The sequence below is a fragment of the Buteo buteo genome, chromosome 3 (assembly GCF_964188355.1).
Source record: "Buteo buteo chromosome 3, bButBut1.hap1.1, whole genome shotgun sequence".
NCBI classification, from domain to species: domain Eukaryota; kingdom Metazoa; phylum Chordata; class Aves; order Accipitriformes; family Accipitridae; genus Buteo; species Buteo buteo.
In genome coordinates, this window is record NC_134173.1 from 64,128,413 (window position 1) to 64,141,547 (window position 13,135).

General features: G+C 39.1%; 1 protein-coding gene across 6 annotated transcripts in view; it reads right to left on the minus strand.

Annotated features, from left to right (window-relative positions):
- Positions 1 to 13,135, minus strand: part of ENPP2 (ectonucleotide pyrophosphatase/phosphodiesterase 2) — a 77,707-nt gene that overhangs the window by 16,225 nt on the left and 48,347 nt on the right. For all 6 annotated transcript variants that reach the window (XM_075023856.1, XM_075023857.1, XM_075023861.1 and 3 more), the window contains exons 12-15: positions 6,277 to 6,388; positions 4,781 to 4,906; positions 1,825 to 1,856; positions 903 to 1,030 (exon numbers count right to left, since the gene is read on the minus strand). In XM_075023856.1, coding sequence (XP_074879957.1) covers positions 903 to 1,030; positions 1,825 to 1,856; positions 4,781 to 4,906; positions 6,277 to 6,388 — 398 coding nt within the window. The remainder of the gene's footprint in view (positions 1 to 902; positions 1,031 to 1,824; positions 1,857 to 4,780; positions 4,907 to 6,276; positions 6,389 to 13,135) is intronic.

The window sequence follows — 13,135 nt, forward strand, 5'->3', positions numbered from 1 at the left end:
ACCCTACTGTAATTTAAAGCTCATAACAGACTACTGTGAGCCAAAAGCTGTGTCATCTTCCAAGAACCACTGAGTCAGCTTTATGCATAAAGACCCAGCCGTTCTCATACTGTAATACACAACATGTGTCAAAAGATCAAAGCAAGAAAAAGAATATATATCAAACCAGAAAGGGGGACACAATTCATAAACAAAGGCTACTCCTCTCCCGTTCACTCCATACATATATGTGCCAACTTGTTTTTCCTCGCTCAATTTTTAGCTAAGAATATTAAAAATTGCCCATATTTTATAACTGAAATTTCAGAGGCATATGGGGAAGAACAACACAAAACAGTGTTTTCTCTGAACTAAAGCATCCTGGTTTTCTGTGGATTTATTTTGCAACACAATACACTGCCGGCACTTTCATGGCCGCCCTGTCATACCCTTCCACATGTTCTCAGGCTTTCACCCACTCTGCCAATATCTCCATTTTCTTCCCATTCACCCATTGCATCCACTCAGCCTCTTGTTCCCTAACATCCACTGGTCACATATGTCTTCCCCTTCCTCCCATATTCCCTGCTTCCTGGTTGGAATAAGTTTGCACCTCATTAAAAAAGCTTATCAGCTGCTATATATTTGATCTAATCAGTCAAAACCCACACAGCTGCTTGAAGAAACCAATCTGGCTTTCTACCCTCTATCCAGCTACTGATTTTCCCAAACTTCAAAACAATTTTTTGTTCTGAGCCACATCCCTCTGCACCAAATGTGATTCAACCTCACCAGGAGTTCAAAACTTCTCTTGCTCACGAGGTACAGGAGCAGGATGCTGACAGACAGGGGCAACCCCAAGTGTCTCATTTCCTTAGAAAAAAAGGCTGAAAATCAGGATGGAAGCAAAAGCAAGAGTTTACCTTGCCACATGCCATTTGCGATCCACCAGTAAATGGACATCCTCAATCCTTCGGTTGTAAGCGTAGTGCAAGCGTTTAGGCAGGTGCTGTTTCAAGTAAGGCTTGAAGTGCTGGTCTGGCTTTCTACACTGAAAAATAAATGGTTACAAATGACACTGCTGCCAGTTAGCTTAGATGCACATAAAACCCCGAGCTACAGAAATCAAGCTGTTAAGGTCATTATTGACAATGTCTTGAAAACAAAGTGTACATCTACAGTACATGATCCAGCCCTTTCTGTGCAGTATTTGCATAAGACCAGGGACCAGGGAATCATTCAGAGATGTATTTGGAAAGCTTCATTCTCGTGACAGTCTTTTTGAAAGCATCATGCAAAACATCACACTTACTTAGCTCATGGATGAAGAATTTTATTCTAACTGGACCAAAGCTTACATTTCAGAGGAAAGCTGAATGCTCAAAATACATCTCATTTGCAGATATATTTAAAGCCATTGGGTTCCAAATCAGCTTTTATTTTAAACACCTTTTTTCCATTAAAAGCAAGGTTATAGTTGAAGGCTATCAAATTAACGTTTTCAGTGTCTTCAAAGTGTTAGTAAAATATTTACCCTAAAAGATTACTTTCCATTTCTGAAGGAATGAATAAATAGATTCAATTCAGGGAGTCAAGATGGTCAGGGAGATTCTGGCTCTGCACTGCCCAAAAAGGTTATAAAAGCTACTAGAGCAGCAAACAGTGGAATTCATGACAAACATTAATCTGTACTCATGAAGGGCACCATTTAACACTCTTTATTCACGTTAATGGTTGGGTTTCTGGCCTAAAGAGTAAGGAGAGGATGCTGAATAATGCCTCAAATTGAGGTGGGAACTGACCAGTGCAGTATAGACAGAGATACTATCAGTCCTAAATACTTACTGTAAGGTTGGCAACAATCACTTTAGGGTCATCTGTTAAGCAAAGGAAAAAAAAAAAAGACAAAAATATGGAAGATGAACAATTTGCAGAAGAAAACACGAGGTGATAATGCAGTTTTACAGAAGCATTCTTCCTAAAAAGGTGGCTGATCTTTACCAAAAGTGCACCGTATATATCAGACAAGATATCGTGAAGATAAACTAAAGTTTAATGTGTACCCTTTACTTAGTGATATTGTAGTTGCTTAGGTAGTGTTGCTCACTGTTTTATGATTTGGGCCTTAGCTTAATACTTATTCTATTTTCTGAAAACATAAACTTGCAAGTCTTTTGACTGCTTTCCTTTAAAATAAAAAAATCATGCCCAAACACAGAGACTTTCCTTGAAAATTTTTGAAAGCACATTTGAATGCAACAACACGCTTCCTTAGAAGCAGTGAGATAGATATGTAGCATTTTTTGTCTCTTTTAACATTTCACGTATTTCATAGGCTACTACAGAGTAAGTGAAAAGCCACAGTAAAATATTCTGGATATGTCTTTGGACTATTAAAGGGACATGCAAGATGCAGAAAGCCCCAAACCAGCAACAGTCCACACTAACTCTGTTTTCTTCCACAGTGGAGGGGGAGGGGAGAAGAATTTTTCAGTCCTGAGAGAAAAAAACAGGCTAAGAGAAAATCTTAGGAAATTAAAACCTCTTGCTTAACTATTAGTGTTTTGGTTGCTTAAGGCACAATCTTGCTGAGCTTGAAATGAGCTCTACTGAATCTCAAAACCCAAGCTATAGGCTTATTCATTGCAAAGGTGCGCCTGCAGTATTGAGGCAGTATTATGGAATAGGAAAATGGAGGAGGAATAAAGAAGTTAGTAATTTGCCATTTAAGGGAGTAAACCCCAGTTCTAAAACTAGAAAATATGCTGCTTTGTTTTATGTTCAAACTGCTGATTTATAAGCAATTGCAAATATTCAAACTAGGAAGCTGCAAACAGAGGCCAAAAAAGGAAAATGGTATTGCGGGAAAACCAGTAGTATGACTCAGAGGTCAGTCAGACAAGCTGATCTTTTTGGAAGATATTGACATTCATCTTCCAAAGAAAACTCATTTTTCTCAGCAATTTGGGAATTCAAGGGTTGAAAGATCTTTAAAAAAAAAAAATCTTCACAGAACTGAAATATAAGTTTTCAGTAGACTGTGAAGTGTAGGAATTTAGGTTTTATGCTAGTAAGTTTTATCAACGTACGCACTATTTTCAACAAATCTTTACACACTCATCCCATATTCCTAAAGTATAAATACCCAGGTAAATTAGTTTATAGTAAAATAAATGTATACCTAAATCAGTGTCTAAGAGAGTTTTACCACATTCTTATGATTTCTGCTACTATTCTGAAAATATTTAATCTTCAAAGATCAATTTTTTTGTGAAATCTGTCCTCAGCCAAAATATATCTGAAGTGTTACGAGGGGTCGGTTGGCTGTCCCAGCTGATCTTCCCCTTTACCAAAAGTTGTCACCCTTGTAGCATACGTTGCAAAAAACATAGGTACTTATGGTTAGTTTATGAGTTTCACAGTTTGCATGGTAGCTGAAACTGCTGGCAAAGCCAGGTTTGTGCTGGTATGCTGAACCAGAGCAGCCACCGTGCTGGCACAAACTCAATCCTGGTGCTCTGCCCTGGAGGCAGAGCAGTAGGAGGGGCAGCTGGGTCTGTAATGCTTTAAATCACAGAGTTAGCTTCAGCAGAGAACTCCTGCCTCCTATGAATTTCTAACTGTGTGGTACAAAAAAGCAGCAAGTTTTACTGCCAACATTGGCCCTGAATGCATGCTCCAAGTCTCCCTTATATCCTTCAACATCCCCAGCCCGTTCCTGTTTAGCAACCCACGCTGTTTCTCATCTGTGCCAAAAGTATGAAAAAGCTACTGAATTCAAAATTGACAATTCACTTTTTTTCCATTAGCTCAGAAAAGGTACCAGACACTTTTTTTATATCCAATCCATGCAGTGCTGAGATCACCCAAGTCCCATTTTTGTTGACAGAGGGAAGAAGTGCATGAATAAACGCACAACGACATGTAAGCTGGCGTGTGAAACTAGCTTCGAGACTTCACACTCCTCCTGGCTGTAAAAGGGTGGGTTTTAACCCAGACATTTCAGCCATCCACTTGACACAGCTCTACCACTGTGGGGTCTGTGAACTACAGACTGGGAAGGGAGGAAGCAGCTGGTCTTCACTGGGCTTCCCCCTGAATGTCCTGCCAACACACTGCAAAATTACGCTTTTCGGACATCAGCCCAAGGAAGGGCTGGAGTCTAGCTCTCAGGACATAAGGGGTTGTGCTGGTTTTGGCCGGGATAGAATTAATTTTCTTCACAGTAGCTGGTATGGCGCTATGATTTTGGATTTAGGCTGAAAACAGCGTTGATAATACAGAGATGTTTTCATTATTGCTGAGCAGTACTTACACAGAGCCAAGGCCTTTTCTGCTCCTCACCCCACCCCACCAGCGAGCAGGCTGGGGGGGCACAAGGAGTTGGGAGGGGACACAGCTGGGACAGCTGACCCCAACTGACCAAAGGGATATTCCAGACCATAGGGTGTCATGCTCAGCATATAAAGCTGGGGGAAGAAGAAGGAAGTTGGGGGACGTTCGGAGTGATGCCATTTGTCTTCCCAAGTAACCGATACACGTGATGGAGCCCTGCTTTCCTGGAGATGGCTGAACACCTGCCGGCCGATGGGAAGTGGTGAATGAATTCCTTGCTTTGTTTGCATGTGCGGCTTTTGCTTTACCTATTAAACTGTCTTTATCTCAACCCATGAGTTCTCTCACTTTCACCCTTCTGATCCTCTCCCCCATTCAACCGAGTGGGGAGTGAGCAAGTGGCTGTGTGGTACTTAGTTGCCAGCTGGGGTTAAACCACAACAGGGGTACAATTAAATTGACTTACATTTTAGGTTATTGCTAGACCTAGGACGAATTCGCCCTAAAGATCCAGGCAGCAAAATGATATCTTCCACATTAGTCAGATAGTTGCTTAAAAATTCAGTTCTCTCACAAGTAGTGTCTTCCATCCCTGCAGAAGGAAAATGCAAAATTAATCCAGCTTGAAAATAAACATGTTTTCCAAAACAGCACAAAAAGAAACCCCAAACAGCCTATGTATTCTTTTCTTTTGGATGACTAATCTTATTCTTGTTCTTTCCAGTCATCTAATTCCAACATCAGACACTGGCAGGAGTCAAAACAGCAGTGATTTTAGCACTTGCCTACACAAGAGAAATACCAGTCTCAATGTCGTAGAAACAGTCGCCACATATACCATGTGTGCACTGACACATCTCCAAACTAAGCTCATGGAAAAGTCAAAGTCTGTTTCTAGTTTAGTGTACTACTTTGGGGATTCATTTTTTTTTTAAACAAAGGATTTTAAGAGAAATCGCACACAAAAGGTATTGTCTGTTGGTGGTCTGTTCTAAGGCAGCCGCAGATAAACAATTCTCTCCTACAGCCGTTTGTGGCAGGGAGGAATGTATTGCCAGTCACAAGCAGTTCTCAGCATAAAACTGCCTCCCCTGGAAGTCCTTCCTGCCCCTTACCCTTCTCTCCCCACAGCCAGAAAGGAGGCATATGCCATTTTATTGCTAATGTAGCAGTTCTTGTGAGACTTTGATAAACAAAGATCTAAACAGAACAGAACCTTTGGTAGCATTGCTAAAAAGTTATGCAAAACCAGGTTTATCTCAAATATGGTCACATTTTTCTGTAATAAAATTTTCTTTTTCTTTTAGTCTTTGCTAGTATTTACTATTTCTTCTACTGTAAAGTTTCTTCTGATGTCCAAAAGATGGGACCTACCAAATAACATCTCTTCTTTTGGGTCGCTCTCCATGTGACCCTGAAATATCTTTTTACCGTTTTCCTCCTTCCTCCATTATTTTGAGGACATTTTCCATCCAAGCTGGACACAGTCCCTTACAGATATTCCAGTCTTTCTCCTAGTAGGATAACTTGACCCACTAATTGCCATGGAAATGTCTCACTCTAGAGTCCTACTCCTCTCCTCATGAAAAGAAGAGTGCTACTAAATTTTTTCCTTCCATAAAAGCTGCCAGAAAGATTAGTCGAGACACATTATAGCCTTCTAACACATGCAAGGAGAGATGTACTTGGATGTCACATAAAAAATGCCAAGCTTTGAAAAAACTCTAAGGGGAGGTGTAAACACCAGATCACTGTTATGAAAGAGAAGTGTCCTCCAATCTCAATCAACAGGCAAGTTGAGTGGCCAGTCCACACCAACTGACTGGGTTTGGGGATTTAAACTACCAGAAAAAAATGAGCACAAAAATGTCTTAAATGGAACTTTCATTTAAGCCACCCATTATATGTACAGCTACGTTACTCAAGTGTTTATATACTGATAAAGAATTTTGTTTATTTTACCATGATCACCAACAAATATGACATTGACACATCGATGTAGTTTCAACTGTTTCAGTCCATCCATTAGTTGTCCTACTGTCTTGTCAATCTCTCTCAGGGGATTCACCATCATCTGTATAAATATGCAGAAAGGAAAAAAGTTAATTCTGCCATTGCTATGTTCCCCCTTCTTCTACAAATGGAGGTCCTTTGGCAAAACTCTGATAGGATAACCATCCAGGTCAAGAGGCAAAGCCTTGGCTGAGCTGTTACACCTACAGTTACCGTACTATTTCCTTTCCTATATCCACAGTGTGATTTCATCAGGAGAAAGCCCTGCTGAGATGCTGACATAAGACAGCAAAATATCTTTATGGCTGATCCTAGGACTCCCATGGACACATGTATGTTTGATAAAACGAAGCATAGATATTAGAAAAACACACGTGACTTTGGGGTTCAGTTTTTTTCTTACAGATAAAGAGCAATACTTTTTAAAGGCTGTTTTATGTGAAAGGTTTAGTTAAAACATGAACATGAAATGAAGCTTTGGACTTGGGATTCATATGCCAAGTCACTTAATGAAATTCACTTCAAAGGACATCTGATACTAGGATGACAACATTCAAGTCACTTGAATAGTACATGGGGCTCAGAGAGAGCGTTCTTCAGCTTCAAAGCCAAAAGTTTCCAACATCTCAAATGACAGTTTTGGCAAAAGTGTCAGCAGGCCCCAGAAGACATGAATACTGTGATTTCTTCATTTAAGTTTCCTTTTCATTAAGAAACAAACCAGAAAACACCAAGACATGTTCACAGGATTGTGTTTTCACCTATAAGAAAATTAAACATTTTTTACCAGATGGCACAGAGAAGGGAAACATTTTAAAGTAAGATTTTAGGCAGAGGACTCAGATTTTGTTTTGGTTTTGAGAAGAAAACATTTCTTGTCACTACATGCCAACTTCCTCCTCACTTGTCTGTTTGATTTGGCTGGTCCAAGTATCCGCAACAAAACATCCTCCCAGTGACAAACAGAATGCTAACAAATTTCGGATGAGAAAAAACTAGATTTTGGCAGAATTTTCTGAGAAGAAAAAATAAACACCATGTAGTTGTCACCCAGAAAGAGACGGTTCAGAAATTCTCCCTCTGCCTGAGTCATTAAGGGATGGATGTTAAGCGAGTCTGATAGGTTATAAGATGAGACAGGAAATGTCATCTCCCATGTGGCACTATAAACACACGGAGAAGCGACTCATGAGATGGAATCACGGTAGGGAACAGGAGGAACAGTTTCTGCAACATATGGAAGTGGTTCAGGCAAAGGGTGAAATTTTGAAATATTTTAATTCAGGAAAGCCTAAGTAGTCAGTTTAGTTAAAACTTTGAAACATTTTGAGTTTAGAAAAAAAAGAAAATTTTCTGTTTCAGCAATCTTTCCACTCTCAAATACAAAGAATTTCTTTAACAAATGGGAATTACATTTTTGTGAAACTATTTGTATAACATCAGTCATATAAGGAAATACAACTTTTACTCAGAATCCAACACTTATTCAAGGAAGCTGGAAATCCAGATGGATTTCCCATTAATATTTACTTTTGTCAGCAGGCTTGAGGCTTCTTTTAAAAAATAATATTAAAAAAAAAAAGTAACAATACTTCCAGATATTAAGGGTTTTGAGTGATGGTAATTTTGTTTAGCTACCCTCTTCACCAATTTAATCTGTAAACCTGCAGAGACATTTCTGAAATTGTAAGAAAGTCAATATAAATGAAAAATCCTGTTTTTAAAAGAAACAAAAAAACCTCACACAGAAAACCACAAAAAAAAACCACCTTCAACTTTGCAGTTTTCACTACTTGACTGTGTTCAAAGCAACTTTTAGAAAGGCCCTCACCAATATTTCTTCATCTCATTGCATTCTGTCTCTCTTCAGTTTTTAAATTCAGCTATCTTTTATCATTCTATACGACGCTCAAGTTTTTCCCCAAATGGTCATTGCAGCCTAAGGCTGGCTGTAGGTGGCATATTCAGGGAAGGATCTTTTGTGTGGACATCTTTTGTGAGCTGCTCTTACAGCTCATATGCTTTCCCAGATGCAATCTGCAAAGAGTTATTGGTAAACAAATAAAATTCTTGCGTATACCTTTCTTCACCTCATATGTTGCTATCAAGACTTTGGAAGGCTGTACAGAAACGTTTTATCTTTCAAGATATATGAATCTCTAAGATGGTGCTACAATAAAGAGTTGGTACTATTGTGAAAGCACTGGGTGTGGGATTTGAGGCATACAGACCACAACTGGATTCTCTCGTGCGTTTTCTCTTAGAAGAAGCTTGACTAGAAGGAAGAAAGAATTTCACTTTATCCTTTTTATTTGTTTTTAAATCAGTAGGATCCAGCTGGTACTGTATTCCATTGCTCTCAAACGGCACCAAAAGATTAACTCACGGATATGATGGGAACTATTGTGTAATATTAGGATTTTTTTTCCTGAAATAATAGTGATAAATTTTCACAGTTGACTTATCAGGAAGAGTTCTTTAGGGATAAGTTTGGATAAAATTGTCATCCAGAGAAAGAAAGGGGCGGGGGGTGGGGGGAGAAACAGTCACATATGCTCATATCAGTAGGAATGTTATAAGCTATCTATTATACTTCATGCCAGAAGGGTATAACTTGGAATGGCAAAATAATGAGTAATAGCAATATCATCCGTAACAGTTATCAGTTCTTCTCTTAGGTAAATATGTGTTAAAAGTTCCCTGGAAAATTCCTGTTTTCTTCTACCTGATAATTTTTTGCATGTCCCTGTCTGCCATGTCTTTACACTTAAAGAATTGGTCTCAAAATAACTGTTTTAAGTTGAATCACACAACAAGTCAAAAAACACCCCCACAAAAAAAGCTATTAAGAAGAGTGTTTATAGTTTATTTTTTGTAGGATAGAGTGGAGTGTCAAGGATTTTGTTTAAAGCCTAAAGGAAAAATATTTAGGTTGTTTATTTGAAGAGTTTTTTAATTATTTAGTTAAATTTCTGAAATGAAAATAATACTTAAGTGGTCTATAACCCCTCCCAGTGTGTTAGTGCCAGGTAGAGAAAGACAGTACACTAAGGAATACCCTTTTCTTCCACTTGCACCTTCTCCTAATAAAGCAATTTCTATTTGACCTTTCTCTTGTGAAAAAAAACTTATGCACCACTTCTTTTGCAAATAGAGCATTCAGAAATCATGTAATCAAGAATCCCCTAACCTCCAAGTCACAAGCTGGCTTTAAAATACACATTTTTTTAAAAAAACTTTAAAAAAGTTCTTTCCCTTTTAGATTTTATGAGTCACATTTTCAGGACTTTTCCACAACCACGATGACTAGACACAGAATCTCAAATAAACACCAGGCTCCCGTGAGCTGGGGAGTTAAGGAGGCTACAACATATTACAGAATTTGTAATAGTTCAGAAGGGTTAGCACCACTGGCAGTGTCTTCCCAGGGATTTATCTGACATTGCCTCCAGCTGATGGCTGGATTTAAAAATATAAAGAGATTATAAAGATGACTTTCCCTGATGCAAACAGAGTCTGAAACAAGAAAAACATAGCTCCCAGAAGACTTGGTCTGGTTTGGCTGCTTTTCTTTGGATCCTTCAGTACATTCATTTATAGAAGTTTTGTCTGCAAAATCCCAACCTGAAGCATGGAGCAAACTCCCAAGTTGAAAAAAATAAAGCTAGAGTAGTGCCTAAAAAGTGGCACTTCCATCATAAAATTTTGGAACATATGTAAACTTACTTTCTTCCGACGAGCTTCCGCAGCATATTGATCCACTCTATGTACTTTTCTTCTTCTTTTCTTTGGAGCTGCAACTGGTCTTTCCTGTCTCCTCTTAGGAGGAAGCTTTCTCTTAGGTCTCTTAGGCGGAGTAAGAGGGGAGCCATAACTACTCTCCTGTACTGGCGGGGAGAGATGTCTGGACTCAGAAAAAAAAGCCTGTCTCAACTCACATCAGATAGTAAAGCTACCTGTGCCAGATAATCCTGAAACATATATGCTGTGGCCTTTTCAAAAATTTAGGCTTTTGGACAATTTAGGATCTGTCCCTTTTTAACGAGGAATCCACCAAATTGTACTGAAAGCAGAACAGCAGTTACAAGAGCGGACAGCATAAAAGCAAATGAAATTGGTGTTTCAGAAGATAGGTGGGTCTTCTGGTCTTGAAAATATATAGTTATGTGGGGGGGAGTTTATTGAGCAAATAGTAATCCATTAATATTATCAAAATTTAAGTAAATTTAATTTCAATTTAAGTAAAATTCATTGCATACAATTTAATTAATGAGTGTCTGGGGTAGAGTGCTGGTGGAAACGCAACATTGCACTTGGATGATGGTTCAGCTACGAGTACAAGAGCCTGTCCAGTCCAAATGGCTTTCTGCAACGTTTCCCACACCCGCTTTTTGGCTGAAGCAGACACACCAGGTACCCTCATCAGTAGCATTAGCAGGTGCCACTACTGTGTGCCAGGCCATGCACCCCAGTGAAATCACCAGAACCTCACTAGCCACTATCTGGGGACTGTAGGTCTGCAGGACAAAGCTACAAAAGTGAGACTCAGTTAGCATTGAGGTTGTATCCTTCAAATCAGCTAGGCAGGGCATATTAGTGGCAGTGCATCAGAAAGCTGCACTGCTACCTGCCTTATTACCAGCTTTATGGGCAATTTGAGAATCTAATTTCCTTGCATTTTCAGTGTGGCATCTTATTGGGTAATGTTATTGTTCATAAATGCACAAATACCTGGGATAGACTTATAGAAGGGAAAAAATTGTTAAGACCTAAGTGGAAAAAAACCTACTATCCCATTAATCATCTTGGTCATAATTTTAAACTCTACCACTCTCACTGACTTTAACACAAGTCGCAGGCTCTTGGCACTGCTCGGGATTGCGTGTGAAGTGCTGATAGATGACGCCTACCGGGAGATAGTAACTATAATATGCTGCGTGTAACAGAGCACGCTGAGCGGACTTGAGAAGAGTCGGAGATTTAAGATGATATTTAACTTCTGTGTACTTAGACACCTTCTCACAGTTGTTCAGTTACAAAGCTATGTAAACAGGGAAGGGAAGGAAGGGGATGTTACCATCTGCCATGCTGTTTCATTGCTTCCAAGGCAAGCAGCTGGAAAGGAGATTCTAGTCCAGTCTCATTCGTCTCTCTCCAGAAAGGCATTTTAATAAAGCAGCACCAGAGTTTTCTGTTTTTAAAACGCTTCAAGCTTTGTGCAGTCCTGATGAAAGGAGCGGCAGGGAAAGGAAGGATTCTCGTTTTACTGTCTCTGAATCAGCTCAGACAGAGCTCCACAATGCCAGAAACACGCGAGCGCAGGAGACCCAGGTCTGAACACTGAAAATGGCCGTCTCAAAACAGCATGTTAGAGGAGCAGCAGGAACGGCTTAGCAGTGCCAGATTTCGATGTGTTTTAGAGCTCTTATGGTAGTATATTTCTAGAATATTTTATTTAAAAAAAAAAAAAGTTAGCTAGTTTAAAAAAAAAAAAAGAAAGCCAAGTTCTTATTAACCAGCCAAATCTTAGTCTTGCTTCAGAAGAGTCAGAACAGAGTTATGGAGGAGGGAAACAAATCCCTCCCTGCTTACAGAAGGGAACTGTAACATCACAAGGGTAACTAGCCAGCCAAAGCTCTGCTTCTTGACCCGGACGGACCAACCTACCAGAGATCAACTGCAGAAGCGCAGAGGGAAAGAAAAAAAAAAAACGCAGAAGTAAATCAAGAGCAAGCACATATTTGATAACTCCCGCAACTACTCCTGGAAATGTAATGCAACCCACTGAAATACTTTCTAAGAAGTTTATTCATGTCCTACAAAAAAAACCCAACCAAAACAAAACAAAAAAACCCAAAAAACCCCAACAACAACAACAACAACAAAACAACAACAAAAAACCCCAAACCCAAATCCAAAAATACCCCCCAAACCTACACAATCAACTCATTTATACTGAAATTCATAACGTTAGAGGACATGCAAAAGTTACACTAGTGGACACTGGCTGTAATCTGTATTCCATTTATATCAACAACACTGGCAATTCACCAGTAAAGTTTAAGTGCATCTAAGTCCCTTTATTTCTAGCTTTTAAGACACTCTGCACATAGGCTGTTGTGCATGTCCTGTGAAGCTCTAAGTGCCATCTGCTGAAGTCTGGAAGCTGAAAATTATAAGTAATGGATGCCATTAGACCTTTAAGATTATAGATTTAAATACCTGTAGAACTTTATTCAGTATAATAAGCTCTAGTAAACATTCATTTTACTCTAATGGACATTCGTAAGATTTGGAGGTTTTCAAGGTATAAAACTGTTCCTCAAGCTACTAAATGCAGCAAGAAAAACTCAGCATAAAATCTTCACTCTTCAAAAGGAGAAATAAGAAGTCCATCTTAAATATAACACAGAATTGTTAAGAGCTTGTTTTCAAACATTATTGTTTGGCTGATGTGCCTTTGCATGAAGAAAAATGAAGTGGTCAGTACTACTCCAACTGTCTAACTGCTGCCAGCTGTATACAAGAAAAGAATGGTTTCACAGGGAGGTCGTGATCTCAGTATCAAGGAAGCAGCTGAAAGGGATCCCTTTGAGGACTTTCTTCCTAGCTGATTTATGTAAAATTCATAGCTCCTAAAAATTATATTGAAAACAGTGTCAAGAGAAACAATATAAAATACTTCCTAACTTTTCTATCCTGAAACCAGACCCCAGCAACTCTCAGCATCTGTATACTTACACAGCTGTATTCATTTATTTAAATTTCCATTCACAGAGTTGTCCACTGTTTGAACTGCAAACCCATA